Here is a 20,458-nt window from a genome sequence, read left to right as displayed (position 1 = left end):
CGCAAAAGACAATCACAAGCACTGGGTAATAACTCCCTCGGCTTTTCTTCTCCGTGTATGTCTCTGAATAGTGTCTTCAGGTAAGCGGTTACTACTGACAGGTGGATGCAAATTGTAATGCAGAATGGTTGCAGAAAGAAACCTTCATCGTCCAATCCACCTAATTTAAACCAAGCATCAACTAAATCTGCTAAAAAGTGAGCTGGATATTTTACTACAAAAGCAGGCCTTAGAGACCATACCTCCTCCTTTAAAAAGGTATTTAGTCAAGATACTTTTAACCCAGGCCCTTAGAGAGAGTTCAGACCAATCTTAGGCCTCAAACTTGTCAGCAGATTAATCTAGAAAGAGAGCGTCTGTTTGCTTGCTTTTCATTAGCTTTTCCTGTAGTTCCATAAGGGAGAAGGGTGTCCTTATTTTGTAAGATTTCTGGTAGGGAACTCTCATTATAAATACCTGGTCCGCTTTTTCAGTCTAAGTTCAGCTTCAAACACCTTTACCACCAAATGCTTGGTAGTAGTAGTAGCTTTTCTCCACAGGCAGAAAATTGTCATCAAAATGTGCCTCGACGATCTGTTGATAGAAGCTCACACGGTAAAGAAGACTGTCAACAACTTTCACTCAACAGTCACTCTACCTTTTGGTTGGGTCTCCAGTTCAATTTCCAGAAATTCACCACAACCCCACTACAGGTTCTCACATACCTTGGAGCCATCTTAGACACATATTCTGTAAATGGCGTCTCTTACGTGGAAAGATTATGTGCAGTTTCACAGAAGTGCACACAGAATCAAATCTTCCCCATTGACGTGTCAAAGGTCATCCCTTCTGGGGTCCATAGAATCTTGTGTCTGTATTGTTCTAAATACAAAGCTTCATGTGAGATCGCTTCACATTGCCTGAAAAGGTCGGTGGTCTCAGTGGGAAGGCGACTGTGACTAGGAAAGGCTACAGCTTTGTACTGTAGCACAGCAAACTTTCAAGCTGGTGCAGGAAGAAAACTCTACTGACAAGAGTCCCTTTTCATCAGAGCAGCCTCCCTGTTTGGATATGGAGGCCTCTGAAACTCTTACAGTGCAGTGCCTTCTGTCCAAGAGGAATCAACTTTACCAGATCAGTATTTTAGAATTGATCGCAATCCATCTGTGCTTTAAAGCATTCCTACTATCTACACTGTCACGGACAGGATTATGATTCAGATGGACTACATGAGCACAATGCACTATTGCAGCAAAATTGAAAGCCTAATTTCTCTATCCTGCCTAGAGGTTCAAACAGTCTCACATTGGCTCGTGGTGAAGAATTTGTCCGTTCAAACAGCCACTTACGAGAGGTTCAAAACTCTAAAGCTGTTCTAAGTTCATTCTGCAAGAAACATCATAAGTAGCTGTTAGATGACGAAGTGCTACTATACATATTTTCATATTTGAGATTCCTGAATATAGATGTGCTCACAACATTTCGTAATGCAAAATGTCCAAAGTTCACCTCCAGAGTGCAGGAACCGGACTTGGTCGGGCAATGTCGTTTTGATATATTGATCAGGAAAATTTCTATCCACCAATTCCGCTCATTCCCAATATCCTGCCCAAGCTCAAACATACCTCAGCAAAGATGATTCTCAGTGTCCCCAAATGGGCAACTCATTCCCCTGTACATAAGCCCCCACAGGAGGCTTCCATTCAAACCAAGTCTATTGTGCTAGGCCAGGTGAACTATTCCCATGTGACATCCTTGAGGTCCACATGCCTTCATGCCATATCTTCTTCAAACCTCCCACAGGCCTCCATGGACATTCTAAAGAAGCCAAGAATGTGTTGGCAAGGTCTGATGGGAAAGATGTAACTTACGGTGCCAGCGTCCTATTTATTGTCATAAGGTCTTCATTCTTCAGCTTTGCTTTGCCTCGCCTGGCATGGTCAGACCTGCAGTTTTCCACAAGCAAAGTTAACTTAGGTGCAATTATGAGTTACATAAAAAAAATATGTTTCAGATCTTTTTCATGGTTACGGTTATTAAATACTTTTGGAAGTTTTAAAGAAAGTTTTACTACTCTCTGGCAGCCTTATCCTTCATGGTAGTTAAATTAGATTTTATTGTTATTAATTGCTCCTCCTTTCAAACCCATACATAAGGCTTCATTGCAATACGTCTCATGGAATGCAACATTTCTTCTAGCCATTACATCAACTTTCCGGGCTACTGAGTTTGAAACTCTTGCAGCAATATAATTCTGCATGATAGAACCTGATTGTTATGAGGATTCATCATTTTTTCTTTCCAGAGTTTGTGAATTTCATATTTACCAGTCTTTTTCAGTGCTGTTTTTCAGTTAACCCTCCACCCTGATAGAAAGGTCCTTCCATTCCTTGTGTTAGGAGAGATTTGAGATTTTATTTTGACAAAACATAATTGCTCAAATTCTAAGCAACTATGTTAATTATGGCCTCCTTGGTACCGGGTTAACCACATCAAAACATTTCCTGTTTAGGTGTATAGTGGTATGTATTATGGTTTGCCAGCTGCCCACCAAGCTATTACCTGGTAAGCTGAATGGGCCTGGTACAGCGGCAGCAGTTGCATGATTTAGGAATGTTCCTGTCATGTATATACGTAAAGCAGCTATGTGGACGTCTATTCGCGCATTCACCAGACATTGGTTAGACTCAGATGCTTGATCACATACTGTAGTTGGTCAGGCTGCTTTGATTAGTCTATTCTTTAAATAAAACCTTTGAAGCAGATCAATCAGGATTTATGAAGCACAGCTAATCACCCGATAGGCTATCCAGGCGCTTGCTGGTCCTGAAGACTTATTTGAACAGCCAGACCTTTAGGGCCATTTGGAATTTTGGAAGGGAGGTGATGGTCCCGAGGTGCGTGGGGTGGCTGCTTCAGGTCTTTGAGGCGATTTGGGAGAAGGAGCGTCCTCCGCTTCTGCTTTGGTATGGGCAAGTGAAAGGAAGGCAATGCTTAGTCTACTCGGCGGTTGGTAGAAGTTCAGGCGATAGTTAATGTTTGCGGGTTCTTGGTTGTATAGAGCCTTGTGTGCCTGGGTCAGCAGCTTGAACTGGCAACTCTTCTGTACAAGGAGCCAGTGGAGTTGCCTGAGGAGGGATGTGATGTAGGTTTGTTGGGAAAGGCCGAGGATGAGTCTGGCTGCAGCGTTCTGTATCTCTGTAGGAGGTGTGCAGCAATAGCTACGTAGAGGGCGTTGCCCTAGTCGGCTGGTGATGAGGGCCTGTGTCACGGTGAGTCTCGTGTGTAGGAGTAGCTACTTGAAGATCTTGCGTAGCATGAGCAGAGTCAGAAAGGAGGCGTAGGAGACGACGTTGACCTGTGATTTCATGGTGAGCTTGTTGTCAATGATGATTCCGAGGTTTCTGCCATGGTTGGAGGGGGTGGGTGCAGGTCCTTGGTCTGATGGCCACCATGAGTCGTTCCATGTGTTGTTGTTGTTGCCAGAGATCAGTACTTCTGTCTTGTCTGTGTGCATCTGCAGGCAGTTGTTCTTCATCCAGTATCTTTCACTGATTATCCATTTTTAGCACTTTAGCAATTGAGTCATAAGTTTTTGGGGAGGGGTGGAGGGTTTAGTTATGCTACTCTTTTTATCATTTATGAGTATCAATGAAGATCGGATGAGGCAGAAGATCGGTGTAATCCTGATTCAGCATTGTTGGAATCTTTATTAGTCATAAATGCCCCACCACATACTGGGCTGCTCATGCTAAAGTGGCTAACCCGCAGGGCAGGATAAATGCACTTGAGCCTCTTCAACAGAACTGACCTTTGAAGGCAACTACCAGGTCACAGCGTGGTTGGGTATATACAGGCGGCCAGCTCCTTCAAATGATAGTGCCTGCTGCCACAGCCTGCTCCGTAGACATTCCACTGTTGGCTGCTGTACTGCAAAGTTGTCTAATGTGTGTCAACTCATAGATTTCAGAAAATGTATCCTGAATAGGCTCTCCGTAGGTTAGCGGCATTTAAAAATATATCCGATATCATCTCTTAAAAGTTTTATTTTTTTAATTTGTATGTGCTTTTAGCTTTATTGACTTTAGTGAAGTCACAGACGATGCAGAACTAGGATTACTATTAAGTATCTCATTCCTTTCCTCTGGTAAACTGGCCACTTGTTCATTACCGGTCTCTACCACCGTGGCTCGCAATCTAGGGGTTCTTGATTTCCAGCTCTAACTCCTACCCCCAATAATACAGTCTGTGGTAAATGTTTCTAACAAATACTGCTAATGCAGATTCCTCACATTTAGATTATTCTCAAGATATGAGACTGGATCCAGAAGTTTTTAGAACTGTTAGTGCATGCTGCTCGCAAGCGCAATGTGGCTCTGCCCCACCGGTGGCTGAGTTGAGCCACATGTATGGTCCATCCTTGCAAGGTGATGTCAGTTACAATTTTCCCATGCCTTTCGACATGGATCCGGAGCTCTATTCCCAATTTCATTGGTCTTTAGATCACTTTTAAAACAAGGTAATCCAATAAGTTAGGAAACGGATTCTCCCTCCTAAAGCTACAGGTTGTAAACCATTCTGAGACTGTAGGAAACAAATGTCGGTTACGGACTTGCAATTTGTGCGTCTCTGGTGTTTGGGCTTGGGGCACAACTCTAGGTTCTGTGACAAGGGCACCCTAATGCACCCAAAGGTGATCCAGGACTGGGAAGTGACGCAGTTTTCTCCCTGAACATAAGAAGTTACAGGCCTCATGCGAGCATCTCTCCGGCCCAAAGTCGAGAACATGGACCCACTTCTGCAAGAGGGCAGTTGTGCAGTCGAAGTCCAAAATAAGCACATGAAGGCAAAGCGGGACTCTGCATCATCCCACCTTTCTCTGTCCAAGGCGAGAGCATAGAGACGATCCACTGTCAATGTATTTCCTACTGGATCTGCAGAGGCAGAGCTGATTCCTCAGTTGGTCTCGGTGCACTTTCTGCTCAGCTGAATCTCCTTCCCACATCAGAGAAATCTCAGGGAAACTCTTGTCCGTTCTGTTGCAAGAGCTACATGTTTTACTCCCCAAAGGAGCAAGAGGATTCTGGAAATAGCCGAGGGTTGCAGCTCCCACTATTTCCTCATGCTGATGGAGGATGAAGAACCTTGGTCTTAGATCTTCGTGCTCCGATTGTCTTCCTGTGAAGGATACATTCAAATTACTCACCCTGGCCCAAATTCTTTCTGCCTTGGAACCAAGCGACTGGATGGTATCCTTGGACCTACCAGATGTGTATTTTCATACCCCATCCTGCAGTCCCACAGATTTTACCTGTGGTTCAAGGTAGGCCAAGATGATTTTCAGTTTGCTTTGCTCACTATCGGCCTCCCTAGTGCCACTTGGGTGTTCACAAAAGTGATGGCAGTGGTCTCTGCCCATCTTGGAGGGTCAGGGTTACTGGTTTTCCCCTTCTTCTATGACTGGCTGTTAAAGGCAAGCTCGCTCAAGTCAGTCATAGACCACCTTCAGATGAGTGCGACCCTCCTGTTTTTGCTGGAGTTAATGATCAATGAGCCGAAGTCGCACCTGACTCCGTCACAGAAGCTTCCTTTTATTGGAACGGTCTGGATAAGATGCAGATCACGGCCTACCCTCCATTGTAACTAGTCCAAAACATTAAGGCTATGATCCCAATGTTTACGCCTTGGTCACGGATCATGGCGAGAGCAGCTGTGAGGCTTCTTGGCCTCTTGGCTTCCTCCACCCTCATTTAGCTTTCAACGGAATCTGAACTTCTTTACAAATTAACATAACCTAGCAGATGGGGCTTTAAAGCTCGACATCATTTTGAGTCTCACTAGCTCCGACTGCCCCCCAAATTGAATTGTTTAGATCCATAAGATAGTTCTGGACCAGCTGTTAAGCTAGAAGTTTCAAGCCCCACAAGTATTGTACCTGGCAAGTAGTTTATTCCATGTGCCGTACCTTTGCGCCACTGTGTTTGTTCTGCATTCTGCCCCAACATCGTATGACGAGGATTGCCCCAACATGCCGCCCTATGATTTCACTGTCCTAAGTGTAAGCCCTGTGGCTTCTTGTGTGGCGAGGATAATGTCTTCCTAGGTGCTCTGCCATCGCTCCCGTGTGCCTTCTGTGGCCCGTTACCAGATGTATACGATCATAATTGCCCCAACATGCCCCATGATTTCACTGTCATGCGTGTAAGCCCTGTGGCTTCCTGTGTGGCGAGAATAATATATTTCTAGGTGCTCTGCCATCGCTCCTGTGCATTTGTTTCGTTGTGGCCCCAATACTGGTTGTGTAGGCTCATGACTGCCCCAAGATGACCTACTTTCCTTACATCGCCGTATATGGAAGCATGAAAGCCGCGCCGCTGCCTTTGGTGCCAGTATAATCTCTTTCTAGGTGCTATGCTAGTTCTCCTCTGTGCGTTCATCTCATTGGCCCTACATTCCTTTGGTTCCACCATATACCACGTTCCCCTTCCCTACAGTGAATCCTTGCTGGAGCTCTTTCATTTTTATCAATGGAAAGTCGCACCTTTTCTGTGTAATTGCACTCCTCTTTTATATGAAACCTTCAAACCATTAAATGTCTTCAGTTTTGTCTTTCCAAAGTTAGCCCCATCCAGCTGTCCTTTAAATAAATCTGCCATTTTCCACAGGTAGCAGCTGACACCCGGAATCTTAATTACAAATTCACTCTGTAGAATGATAATTGAGGGATCATTTTTTAATTAACTTTCTGAATCCCTTGACTGATGGAGACATGCTTTGGAATTCCCTCCTCTTTGAACGTGTTCCCACCGTGCATTCATTCCCAAGCACGTCACCCCCTGTTCCCTCTGGTGCCACATGCCGCTGCGGTGGTGATGTAGGCGCCCTGTATCTGATCGTTGGGTTATCTGGGTAGAACGGGGGGCCTCAGCCCTCCAGATGTCTCTTCCACCATAGGCAGCCATTTTGTCAAGGCGGCTCCGTTCTGTTCTTGAGGTCCACTGGTCTTGGGATAAGCTACGGAGTCTACATTAGCTGAAGCGACTGTGAATTTACTGGTCGGGGACTTCCTGAGCTCGTCCTAGTTATGTGAGAGATGCCTGCAGTACTGGTGTATGTGTTGTTACTGTTCTGTGTCTGAAGCTTGCTCGAACGGCTGCACAGTGGTACACGTTCTTTGTATGTGGAGGGAATCTTCCCTACCTCTGTCTTAGCCTGTATCTTGTTTTAAGAAAGGCTTGCCCCGCTGCTGGTGCTCAGTCTGTACTTGTTCTCCAAGTGGGAAAGAAGGTAGCAGCGTTACTGCATGGGCTGTTAGTATTTTATGTGTCAAGGAAGCTTGCACTGCTGCTGGCCGTGCTGTGCTCTTTTTGTGCTCCTGTCTGATTGTGTTTCTGCTTTGTGTGCCCTACCTTGTGTGTGCAGGAAGCTCGTGCTACCCATCTGCTTCTGTATACATAAATACATATTAATGCAAAAGCATGCACTGCTTTGCTGCACTGGTTTTGTTTGTGTGCGAGTGAAGCTTCTCCATCGGCCACCCTCTTACATCCGTTCATCTCCTCCCTTTTCTGTACCCGTCTCTGCATGTGAGGGAAGAGTGTACTGCTATGGCCCACACAGTCTGCACGTGTGTGTGTCTGCGTGTGTGTGTGTGTTGCAGAGCTGTTGCCCATCCTGTACGTCTACCTTGCAAAGCTATTTACCATGTTCTTGGTGTGTATGAGCGTGTTTTGCACTCCTCTTCTTTCTCTGTGTGAAGGATTTTTTATTTTACAGTTTTCTATAGCACGGACTTGACACAAATCGGGTATCGGAGCGCTTAACATAGCACCAGTTGCACTACATGAGGACACATTCATTTTTTGTTAGGCACGGGAAGATTAAGTGATTTGCCCAGAATCACAGGATGTTCAGCGTCATTGCCGAGACTCGAACCCAGTTCCCCAGATTCGAGGTCGACCGCCCTAGCCGTTAGGCCAACTCCTCTCCCCAAGGATGCTTTCACTGTTGCTACCTGTGCTCTGCCTGTTTTGTGTGTAGTTTGCATTGATGCTATCTGCTCTACTTGCTCTACGTCTGAGGGATTCTTGTATTGCTGCTGTGTTCCTCTGGAGTTTATACTGCTGTGGGTGTTGCTGTCATGCTATGCATGTTCTGTGAGAGTGACCAGAGAGATGCTTACCCTGCTGCTGTATCGGTTGTGCATGTTTTGGGAGTTGCACTACTGTTCTCCGTAGGTGTAAGGTAGGGTCAGAACTGTACTAGTTCACTGTGTGAGGGAGGCTTGCACCACTGCTGTCTGTACTGTGTAAGTGTGGTGCCTGCACCACCGTTGTCTGTGCTGCTGTCGGTTTCATTTATGCTGTGTATCTTTGATGGAAGCTTGGACAGCAGCTGTCTGTACGGTACTATTTTGTTATAAGACCGAGGCTTGCATTACTGCTAAAGGGCTTCATCTATTTTGAGTGTTGATGAGGGAGGCTCGCTGCCCTGCTGCCTCCTCCTTGTTCTTTGTGTTGGAAGCCTACACTGCTGCTGTCTTGCTATACCGGTTCAAGCCTGTGATAGAGGCTGGCATTTCTTCCGTGAGCGCTTTACCTGTTTGTGTGTGTTGTAAGCTTCCACTGCTGCTGCCTGTGCTGGTTAGCTGTGTGAGGGTGACGTGCTTTGCTGCTGCGCATTGTTTACCCGCTTATGTATGTTGAAAGTCTGCATCACTGCTTTCTTACTGCACTGTGCTGGTTAAGTGAATGAGGGAGGGTTGCATTGCTGCAGTGCGTGCTTTACCTGCTTGTATGTGTTGGACGCTTGCACCTCTGCTTACTGTACTGGTAAGGCATGTGAGCAAGGCTTGCATTCCTTCCCTGTGTGCTTTATTGGGTTGTGTGTGTTGGAAGCTTGCACAGCTTCTGCCTGTACTATACTGGTAAGGTGTGTGAAGGAGGCTTGCATTGCTGCAGTGCTTGCTATACCTGTATGGGTGGGAAACTATCACTGGTGGTGTCTGTTCTGCACTGGTAAGATGTCTGGGGGAGGCTTGTATTACTTCCGTACATACCTTTCTTGTTTGTGTGTTTGGAAGCTTTCACGGCTGCTGTCTGTGTGGCACTGGTTAGGTGTGTGAGGAAGGCTTGCTTTGCTTCTGTGCGTGCTTTGCCGGCTTGTGTGTGTTGGAAGCTTGCACATCTACTGCCTGTGCTGTACTTAAAAGCTGTGTGATGGAGGCTTGCTTTACTTCAGTGTATGCATTTCCTGCTTGTGTGTGTCGAAAGCTTGCACAGCTGTTGCCTGTACTGTGCTGGTAAGGTGTGTGAGGGAGGCGTGCATTACTTCAGTGCCTGCTTTACATATTTATATATTGGAAGCTTGCATGGCGGTTGCCTCTACTGTGCTGGTTAGGTGTGCAAGGGAGGTGTGTGGATAAGGCTTGCATTTCTTTTGTGCATGCTTTATCTGATTGCGTGTGTTGGAAGCTTTCACTGCTGCTGCCTGTATGGTGCTGGTTGGGTGTGTGAGAGAATCTTGCATTGCTTTCTTGCCTGCTTTACTTGTTTGTGTGTTGGAAGCATGCACTGCTGCTGCCTGTACTCTGCAGGTTAGGTGTGTGAGGAAGACGTGCACGTCTGCTCCCTGTACTGTGCTGGAAAGGGAGGTGTGTGAGGGAGTCTTGCATTGTTTCTGTGCCTGCTTTATCAGTGCGTGTTGGAAGGTAACACGGCTGCTGCCTGTACAATGCTGCTAAGGTGTGTAAGGGAGAAGGCCTTGGCTGCTTGTGCATGCTTTACCTGCTTGTATGTTAGAAGCTTGCACAGCTGCTGCCTGTACGGTGCTGGTAGGGTATGTGAGGGAGGCATGCATTGCTTCTGTGCATGTTTTACTTGCTTGTATGTGTTGGAAGCTTGCACCACTGCTTACTGAACTGGTAAGGTGTGTGAGGGAGGCTTGCATTGTTTCTGTGCATGTTCTACCTGTTTGTTTGTTGGAAGCTTGCACGGCTGCTGCCTGTGTGATGCTGGCTTGGTGTGTAAGATAGGCTTGCATTGCTTCCGGTCCTGCTTTACCTGTGTGTATTTTGGAAGCTTGCACGGTTACTGCCTGTACTGTACTAGTAAGGTGTGTGTGGGAGGCTTGCATTGCTTTATCTGTGTATGTTGGAAGCTCGCACGGCTGCTGCCTGTACAGTGCTGGTAGGGTATGTGAGGGAGGCTTGCAATGCTTTCATTCCTGCTTTCTTGTTTGGATGTTGCAAGTTTGCACGGCTGCTGCCTGTGCTGTACTAGTAAGATATGTGAGGGAGTCTTGCATTGCTTTATCTGTGTATGTTGGAAGCTCGCACAGCTGCTGCCTGTAAGGTGCTGATTAGGTGTGTGAGGGAAACGTGCATTACTTCTGTGCATGCTTTATCTGTGTATGTTGGAAGCTTGCACTGCTTCTGCCTGTACAGTGCTGATAAGGTGTGTGAGGGAGGCTTGCATTGCTTCCGTGCCTGCTTTATCTGTTTGTATTTTGGAAGCTTGCACAGCTGTTGCCAGTACTTTGCTGGTTAGGTGTGTAAGGGAGGTGTGTGGATAAGGATTTAATTTTTTCTGTGCATGCTTTATCTGCTTGCGTGTGTCTGTACGGTGCTGGTTAGGTGTGGGAGGGAGGCTTGCATTGCTTTATCTGTGTATGTTGGAAGCTCGCATGGTTGCTGTCTGTACAGTGCTGGTAAGGTGTGTGAGTTAGGCTTTCATTTCTTCTGTGCCTGCTTTATTTGTATATGTTGGAAGCTCGCACGGCTGCTGTCTGTACGGTGCTGGTAAGGTGTGTGAGGGAGGCCTGCATTGCTTCTGTGCCTGCTTTACCTGTTTGCAGGTTGGAAGCTTGCACTGCTGCTGCCTGTACGGTGCTGGTTTGGTGCGTGAGTGAGGCGCGCAGTGCCGCTTTAGAGGGGTTTACAGACCAGCTCCCGCCATTGCCCTGCTCCTGAGCATACAGAGTTGCACCGGACAGCGACCTCATGCCACCGTGCCCACCGGCCTGGCCCCGCTGCTCACTACCCGGCTCTCGGATGCCAGAGGCGCAGAGGCCGGGTTTGCTTGGTTCGGGAGCCCGAGGGGTGGGAAGTTTATTTCATCGCCTTCGGTCGCCAAGACGAATGTTGTTTACACAGGAGCTCGGCTGTGAAAAGTCATTAAACAGGGATTAGCGCTGTCAGCGCCGCTGCTTCCATGGGGAGCCCGTGGAGCAGGAGCCAGGCCAGCAGCGTGCCCGAGTGCCCTGCAGGAGCGTGAGACGCGCGTCACGCATCTGCCGGCAGAGTCCCGGGTGTTCAGCGCCCCTCCCGCAAACTCCAATAGATTTAACACCTCTTGGTTTTAAGAGATCGCCTGATCGCAGATGACAGAAGGTTCTCTTGCGCGGCACCTAATGCAGAAGATACTGTGAGAAAATGTCAAGTGTAACTCTCCTTAAGGGTGCACCAGTGTTGATGAATACTGTTAGTTAGGTCATTCATTGACCCTTGGTCGATGCAAATTGTAGTCCTACTTCTGTGTTTGTTGCATGTCTTCCTAGGCAGGAAGCGGTGAACATGATGGGCCAGGGATGAGCAAGGAGAGGGGTTATTTCTGCTTGGTGATTGGCTGCAGCAGAGGTGACTCAACCGGGTGTGAGTTCTGAGTGGGTGACCTTATCTTGGTGTGTGTGAGCTGAACAAGCAGTGTCCCTACAAAGTTTATCAGCCTTCATGGGCTGACCCTGCCGGGACAGGGGTGTGCCGAAGAACTATGACCATGTCGGTTCTGTGTCGGGAGGTGCTTGACTATGCCCAGGCTGAGCCAGAGGAGCGGTGTCCCAGCTAGCAGTCGAATGACCCTACCATGAAAGGGGTGAATCCCCCAAGTCAAAGCCGTGATGGTGACTTAAAGGCACATGAGCCTTCGATCTCTTTAAAGCTCGGAAACTTGAGCATGTTGGCCAGGACAGCTGGTCTCTTCCTCGTGAGAGGTAGCTGGGCAGGCCCACAGTGGCATCATTCACGACCTTGGTATGAGCTAAGGCTTCAGCATAACGGGCACTGAACTGTGTGAGTGGGCGCCGGGTCAGCAGGTTCTAAATGACGAGAATGAGTCCAAGCTAGGCTAGTCAAAGCTTAGAGAAATCACCAAGCCTTAAGAACTTGACCCAAAGAGCTATAAAAGTGGCCCAATCAGACGGTATCTGAGCAGAGAGGGCTGCCCTGGCTCAGTCAGCTCAAAAGTGAGTCGAGAGGGTGATAGCGCCATAACAGACATGACTTTACATAAGGCAGTTTTGTGTGTGTTATAAGGGCTCTCCTTCTTGGGGTCTGATCTATGTGGTCTGATTCCGTTGACGTGGCTCGGTAAGATGTAATCCATGGAAGGCGTTTTCCGACTAGAGTGTGGATGATTGGGCTGGGAGGCGAGGAGGGTTTGAGCCCCAAGTCATAATTCCAAAAATCTGAACCATACAGTGGGAATGAGGTAAACTAGCTGAGTGCATTCCAACCTGAGAACTAGCCAATCATTGCGCGGGAAGCTTTGGAAAAATGTTTCTGTGCTGTTCTGCTCAGGTAGGGACAGAACCATGAGATGAAACTGTTAAGTTTGATCTGAGTTGCGAGGTTTGTTTATTTAAGACCTTTTGAAAGACTCCACAAGACAGCCGCACGGTCAAAAGTGTGGATTACGTGTCCGAGTAAGAAACCAGTGTTCCCCTTTTTGATGTTCTTGTAATGAACTATTTTGTCTTCTAATCCTCACAGGTGACACCTCGGAAGAAATTTAAGTGCCCTGAATGCACGGCCATAGATGGGCTCTCACTGGACCAGACACACATGGTGGAAAGGTAAGGTCCACTTTGCAGTCCTGTGGCCGGTCTAACAAGGACAGTATGCCACGCAGCAGCTTTCCTTGCGTGGTGCCGGCTGATGTAGCGGCGATATAGGTGGAATCCAATGCACTCCCCACCCCCTGCACGTAATGCACTGCAGTCACCCACTGATGGAACAGGTCTTTGGTCGCTGGACTCTCAAATAAAACAACGGAGGTTCGTCTTGGGACACACAGGTGGGGCGTTGCTTGACTGTATTTTTAGCAGCAGGGTGCGGAGCCATGGGACGTGCTTCTGGCCTTATTGGGCCAACTGTCTATGACCTGTGGGTGCGGCTTCCGTTGAGGGTGGGTTCACCCTATTAAATTCTGGCATTTTCCCAAATGGTTTTTATTACATCAAAGCCTGACATGAAATTGGTTTAACAAAAAGATTCCATAATGTGTCTAATGTCAGAAACAATGTATATGTTGAGCCGTTTATATGTTTTTTCAGATAGTTTCTTTCAGAAGAGAAACGTACAGTACCTTTTTGTTTGTTGTGGGCGAAGTGTGTGAAATCTAGAAATGTATGTGCTCTATCTAGATAAAAAAAGCCTTCTGCAGGACATGCTTCCCCAGACACCATGCACTTTTCTTCTACTAGTGCACTTAATTCGATCTTAGCCAAAAGAAAACATACTCTCAAAACGACGCCGGTTAGAAGTTAATTTGACAATGGTTTTCAGCAAAGTCTGCATTTGTTATTTAGAACATTCCCCGACTAAACTAGTTATAACATGCAGTGGAAGAGACTGTTGCAACCACTCTCGAAGAAGAAGCAGAGAAAGAAATGGGATTTTGGTTCTAATGTTTCTCATGAAATCCAAGTTAGCATCTCCTTTAAATATATATTGTATCTTATTTTAATTGCAATTATATAGCACTATCACTTTTGATGCATTTAAGCAATTTACATTGGGCAGCAAGCTCCCCTGGGACCCAAAGTTAGTGGTTAATTCAGTGTATATTGGGATTAATCTTGTTCTCTCAGGAGACCCAGTCTATGCTTTTTCTGTCTGGTGGATTCAGTTAATAAGAATTAGTTGTGATCTGTAGTAGGAGATGGGGTTGTATCAATCAATCAATCATTTCCATTTATAGAGCGTGCTACTCACCAGTGAGGGTCTCATGGCGCTGGGGAGGGGGGGGGGGGAGGGGGGAGCTCTGCTACTGCTCGAAGAGCCAGGTCTTGAGGTGCTTCCTGAAGCTGAGATGGTCCTGGGTCAGTCGTAGGTAGATGGGGAGGGAGTTCCAGGTCTTCGCTGCCAGGTAGGAGAATGATCTTCCCCCGGTGGTGGTTCGGTGAATCCGTGGGACGATGGCGAGGGCGAGGCTGGTGGAGCGAAGCTAGCGGGTGGGGGTGTAGAACGAGAGGCAGCCGTTGAGGTATTCGGGGCCCATGTTGTGGAGCGCTTTGTGTGCGTGGGTGAGCAGTCTGAACGGGATTCTTTTGCTGACGGGGAGCCAGTGGAGGTTCCTCAGGTGGGTGGATATGTGGCTGTGGCGAGGGATGTTGAGGATGAGTCGTGCGGCAGCATTTTGTATGCGCTGGAGGCGATTCTGAAGTTTGGCGGTGGTTCCTGCGTATAGGGTGTTCCCGTAGTCCAGTCGGCTGGTGACGAGGGCCTGGGTGACTGTTCTTCTGGTTTCTGTGGGGATCCATCAGAAGATCTTTCGAAGCATGCGCAGGGTGTTGAAGCATGAGAATGAGACGGCGTTGACTTGTTTGGTCATCGAGAGGGAGGAGTCCAGGATGAATCCCAGGTTGCGTGCGTGGTCCGTGGGTGTCGTTGCGGTGCCCAGCGCCGAGGGCCACCAGGAGTCGTCCCAGGCAGATGGGGATTGCCCGAGGATGAGGACCTCCGTCTTGTCCGAGTTGAGCTTAAGACGGCTGTGCTTCATCCATTTTGCTACCTCTTTCATACCTTTCTGAAGGTTGGTTTTGGCGATGGCTTGGTCCTTGGTGAGGGAGAGTATCAGCTGGGTGTCGTCGGCGTAGGAGATGATGTGTTTTTGTGCGATGGTGGCGAGGGGGCTCATGTAGATATTGAAGAGCATTGGACTGAGTGAGGATCCTTGAGGCACGCCGCAGATGATCTCGGTGGCCGCGGAACGGAAGGGGGGGGAGGCGGACTCTCTGGGTTCTGCCGGAGAGGAACGAAGTGTATGTGTTCATGCAGATGGTTGATGGGATTAATAGAGAACATTAGGTATCATTAGATTGCAGGTAAGCCTTTCAAAGGAGGAGACGTTGATTTTTTGAAATTTTGGAACTTAATGAGGGCAATTGAATAATAAAGATTAAAGCAAATATGCATGTGACTTAAAGTAGGCTGTGCTCAGAGAGAGGGAGGCAGGCGTAGGACGGAAGGTAAGGAGAGGCTTATTCGAAAGAAAGGCCGAGGGAAGTTTGTCATGCTGGGATTTAGGAATTCAGAGGGGACTGTTTGAAATTGTTTGCAATTTGAGGATGGAGAAAGGCGTTATTTCTGTTTGAGGTAGTGCTATATTATGTACTGCGATAGTGCCTGGACTGGGAAAACAGTCCATGCACTGCTAGGCCAGCACTAGACCACCGCTGCAGCAGGGCCAGCAGCTGGCAACATGAGAGAATATGCAGGGTAAATCTGCAAACACCGAAAGGAGATTCTGCCAATCCATGAGCCAGTGTCTTTTGATGTTCACCCTTAAAGGTTGACTCACAGTATTAATGGGAAAAGTGGGACCCCTGTGGCTGTCTCTTTTTGCATTGCACAAAATGGGCTTGAGGACAGCTGTCCCATACAGTGCAAGTGCATTGGCTGCATTCCCGTGGCTGGAGGGTGAAGAACCAGACACTGAAGTGAAGAGCTTAGAGGAAGGGGTTGACGATTACTTCTTCCAGAGTGCTGCCATTTGGTGGATGGGAGAGGTGACGTTGGGACTGTACTTTGTTGTTGAAGTATATGACATTTCTAGGCCTGCCCCTGGCCCTAATGTCTGCTTCAGTAAGGAGGATGACCACAAGATGCAGAGATCTCACACCTCATTGTGCTTGTGTTGTGAGTGTTCCCTGCTGTGAGAAGTATCACTTTATACAAAGGCTGAGTTTGTAGGTTATCAGGGAGGGGCACTTGAAAGAGAAACTGCTTCTGCAGTGTGGGACAGGGGATGCACTGTAAGTGCACTTGGAAGCCCCAGGAAAGTGGAATAGCATGGTTTTATTTGTATCTGCACTTTTTGATGGCTTTAGCAGAAGGTGCATTTTGAAATCTTAGTGTAAAGACCAACATCTCGCATACCACATTCATTGCATTTTAAAATATTTTAGTACAAGATTTACTAATGCCCACACTATATTTAAATCAACTGATCCTTAAGGGAAAGTGTAAACTTGTGTGCTTTTTGTGGTGTTCAAAAGTGACCCAGCAGGGTGCGGGGAGGTGGAAGACAAGTGGAGCAGGGCACACACAACATCCTGGGCAGGTACATCACTCAAAGGCAACTGAAAGAAACCGCCTTCCTCACAGTTCAGTAACTTCAGCAAAGCTCGAGACTTGTGCCTGGCTTAGAGTTTACTGATAACTGAAAGCCCTTGTATTCCTGGAGGAAACATGAAATAAGGAGTAGAATTTACTGACTTGATTTTACTACACTATCCATATGATGGAAGAATTAAACAGTTGTTTCTTCCTTCAGGAAATGTAGCCAGTAGATTATATTCCTTATTTTATGTTTCCTCCAGAAATAGGAGGACTTTTAGTTTAACAGTGAACTCTAAACCTGCCTCAAGTCTCGAGCTTGGCGGAAAGTTATTCTAAAGGTACTGCCAAACTAGAGCTCTTGCGTCTAGGTTGGCTCCATGCTTGATCATGCGTTCCTTCAAAAACATGCTCCGGCGTTAACTCCTCAGTTCAAACAGTAGTGACCTGGAACTCACACCCTGGTGATATAAGAATAATTTACAACCATCTTGTTTTCTGCAGAGCATTAAAATCCTAGGTGCTCCCACACATCTAGTTTTCTCTTAAACAAAAGGGTGTGTATCTACATGACAGTGCATCTGGTGTTGGACTTTTCTTCAACATCTCATGCTTACGTGCAGCAACAGGGCTATCCATGCTTAGACAATGTCTTCAGAACCCATGCCCATCACCCAGCACCTTCCATATAGAAATAATTAGGATCAAAACCTTGTTTGTCCATTTACTCCCAAAGGGTGGCCTGGAACCCAATGCTACACTACATCATCTTCTGTATTAAGTGTAATATAAATGCTTCAGTACATCACAGTAAGGTGTCTGTTATGGGAGAAATCCCAAGGTGCCCTCTAAGACAGGTGGTAAATACTCAGACTTACATTCAAATGGAAGAAGCTAAACAAAGGCTTATTTTGAGTTCAGTTTGCGATATTTGTGTAGCGCGAACTTTGTCAAAGGGCAGCAGAGCACTGTACAGGGTCAAAGGCATGATAAAGCCAGTGAGGGATTGGTGTGGAAGCTGGGTTCAGAGAGTGAGCTCTGCTCCTTGCCAGATGTTGGAAAGGAGAACGGACCACACAAAGGTAGAAGGAACACCAGTTTTTTACTTCAGGGATGGTACGACACCGGGGGTTCGACCCAGCACACATCCTAAAATCCCATCCCTCACTAAGTGTCCAAACCGAACACATTCCGTACCACATGCACATTCTACATTCCACTCTTTCTCTCAACTTCATTACCATGGTGTGTCTTCACGAAACGGGGACAGATCTTACTTGCCTTGTGAACAAAGATCCCTTAGGATGCCTTGTGATGCCTTGTGAACAAAGATGCCTTGTTAACAAAGATCCCTTAGGACTGTTTGTGGAGCTAAAACTCAAGCAACAGAAAGAGTTCCAAGTCCTGGTCTGACAACAATTCTTTGAGGTCAAACATGCTTGCCAGGTTAATGCAGAGAAGTTCCAGACTGTAGAAGGTGCCTCTAGAAGGGTGTTGAACATAGCTACAAGAGAGCCGGGTCCATGTCAGATTTTGAGGCTCTCCACTAATTATGTAAAGGAGTTCCATTGAGATAAATGGTTTAAAATGTACCTTATGTGGTAATTTTGAAAATATGTCATGGGTCTGGCCTTCCCTGACCTATGTTGGACATCCTTGCTCTGGTGGACAAATGATGCTGGATGCAGCTTTGTGCATGGCCTGTGCAGGTTTGTTTTTTCCTAAGGGGGCTTACTGAAGAGACTTTCGCCAAAAGGCACTGTCAGCAGGCTGAGGATGAGCAGGTCTCCATGGGCTCACCTCAGTATGGTGGCAGTGTTTTGGTGAGATCTGTGGACGTCTTTCCAGTCAGGGAGCTGGTGAAGGCTGGGAAGAACCTATCCCCTCTGGTTCAATAAAGGCATTTCAAGCACAGTCTCCTCCTGGTTCTCAAAAATGCCCTTCCGTCGAACAGAATACCCTTGGCAGGGATCCACAGGTGACATTTAGCAGAATGTATTCCCTCAGACCAAAGAGTCCCTCATCCTTCCCATAAATAGGTAGGCAGAGAGCTTCAAGCAGGAGTGATTTCAGCTACAAGAAGGGGGTCACTGTTCTTCATGCCGCTCACACATATAGAGCTCCTGTTGCTCGGGTTTCTGTCGGCAGACTAATAGGGCGTAACAGCAGGTGGAGTCCTCTGCTTTTGCCAGGGTTTTTGTTGGGGAGTGAATTTTGCAGCCTAGGTGTTAAGATATCAGCTCTTTTAATATTTTATGTTCTCTGCATTTGCATATTGCCTTGTTCCATTAGAAAGATGCTGGGATGCTTTGTCAACGGGGATGTCCTCCATACTTTTCTGTGTTCATCGATTGGTCGTATGCAGTTGTAATTTGTTAACGGTTGTTAAATGTCTCCTTTATAAAAGTTCATGTTAGTGATTGTGAAAGTAAAATGAGTGCAATCAGTTAAAGACTTATTGTCTGTTCTAGGAGTACATTGACACAGTGCTGAAGGACTTTGACATTGTTTGTTGATCTAGTTGGGCGGTTGTCCTTAGCCCGGCATCTGCAGTTTTGTTAGACCAGGATCGTAGCCATAATATGTTATGCATGTATAGCTGTCGTATGTTTAGCTAGCGTTGGATGGGTCGTGCTATTAGGATGGCACTGCCCTCCCATTATATGGCTTTGGTGCTTTTGAGCACAATAGGGTTTTATTGTTCTGTGTAGCGCGGTCTTTTTAGGCTGTAAATCAGGAAAATCTTCAAGCCTTGTGTTTACCAAATCTAACTTTTCTACTATCTGAGCTTCCCTCTTCTTTACCGTAAAGAAGCATCAGCAACGTCTGAGGGTGTTGGGTTGAGTCCCGTCAGACTTCACTTCCTACATCCATTGATCTATTAAACGGCAAATTTGTCATGCTTCTTTGAACAGCCTTCCACTCCTTTGTTTGCCCGTCCCTTGCACCTCAAAGATGAGTCGGATAGGATTGAATTCCTCAGCTGCTGGTCTTGGAACCAGCAGTCTAAGCTGTTCTGCTTCAGAACAACATCCCTAGGATAGAGGCTTGATGGTCATTCCTGCTCCAGGCCTCAAGCTCTTAGCAGGTTTATCTCACAATCAAGTTTGATCAGACAAATTCTCGTGCATCGGACTGAAGCTGAATGGATCATAGTGACGTTTAAGTGGTGTTATAAAATTATTATATTCAAACAGTACTTTGCCAAATAATTGTGTGGACTTTCACGTAAAGTACATGCACAATTCAAAAATAGTTAATGTTGGATTTACCACAAGGGACAAGGAGCCAGATGTTGTGCCAAACGCCATCTAAAAAAGTTAAAGCGCACCAGTTTGTGGAATCCCCTTCCCCCTTTGAAATTTTTTTGTGACACTCCTAAACCAGACTGCCTTTCTTGTCACACTGACAAAGAAGAGCAAACCATGCCAACTGGTGCTTGTTGCATGTGCACGGGCACTTCTTAGATAAGGAAAAGAAGACTGGCCATCCAGAGTGCGTGGCCCTTACAAACTCGGAATATTTGGTGCTTCACCAGCCTTCTGATTGGCACAAGATGATCAGGGATCTTTTAGCCCAGCATGCTCTCTAGTCTCTCGGTGTCAACCTTCCTGGGTGGTACTTGGAGACCCTTCCATGATAGGAGAGCTCTGCAAATGCCTCACATCAGTGAAATGAGCACTGGGTGTTGTGAAATTTGAAGAAGCATGAATGCCTTCACAGAGACACATGCAGCCTACTAAATGACATTGTTTCTCTGCTGCCTCAATATATAGGTCCTATTAACTCTCCAGAATATATTCAAATTATATTCTAGTTTGTGTGAGATGCTTTGCTTGCTGATTAAAAAGTGATTCTCTTTGTGTTTTATGTGGGGTTCTATATATCTAAACTATTTGCAGGCAAGCAGGGTAAGGGATAATAGCCCCCTAGGAATAACTTTAAACTGACTGCACTTTGAAAATTACACTCTTTGTTCTGCCCTGAAGAAGTTCCATTATTTCAAGTAACGAAACGTGTTGGCTGTTTATGCTTAATTTGTTGAATATTTCAAACAAAAAAGGAGCACTTTTAAATGGACACTTGGATGTATGTGATTTTATTGTAGTTAGAGTATGCTCACTTCTAAATTTAGATTAATGT

General features: G+C 46.5%; 1 protein-coding gene across 1 annotated transcript in view; it reads left to right on the top strand.

Annotated features, from left to right (window-relative positions):
- EXT2 (exostosin glycosyltransferase 2) overlaps positions 1–20,458 on the top strand; it is a 399,733-nt gene that overhangs the window by 373,500 nt on the left and 5,775 nt on the right. The window contains exon 13 of the mRNA XM_085643454.1: positions 12,746–12,828. Coding sequence (XP_085499580.1) covers positions 12,746–12,828 — 83 coding nt within the window. The remainder of the gene's footprint in view (positions 1–12,745; positions 12,829–20,458) is intronic.

The sequence above is a fragment of the Triturus cristatus genome, chromosome 3_1, assembly GCF_964204655.1.
Source record: "Triturus cristatus chromosome 3_1, aTriCri1.1, whole genome shotgun sequence".
Lineage (NCBI taxonomy): Eukaryota > Metazoa > Chordata > Amphibia > Caudata > Salamandridae > Triturus > Triturus cristatus.
The sequence above is the reverse complement of the archived record's forward strand: the minus strand, read 5'-3'. Positions and strand labels throughout refer to the sequence as shown.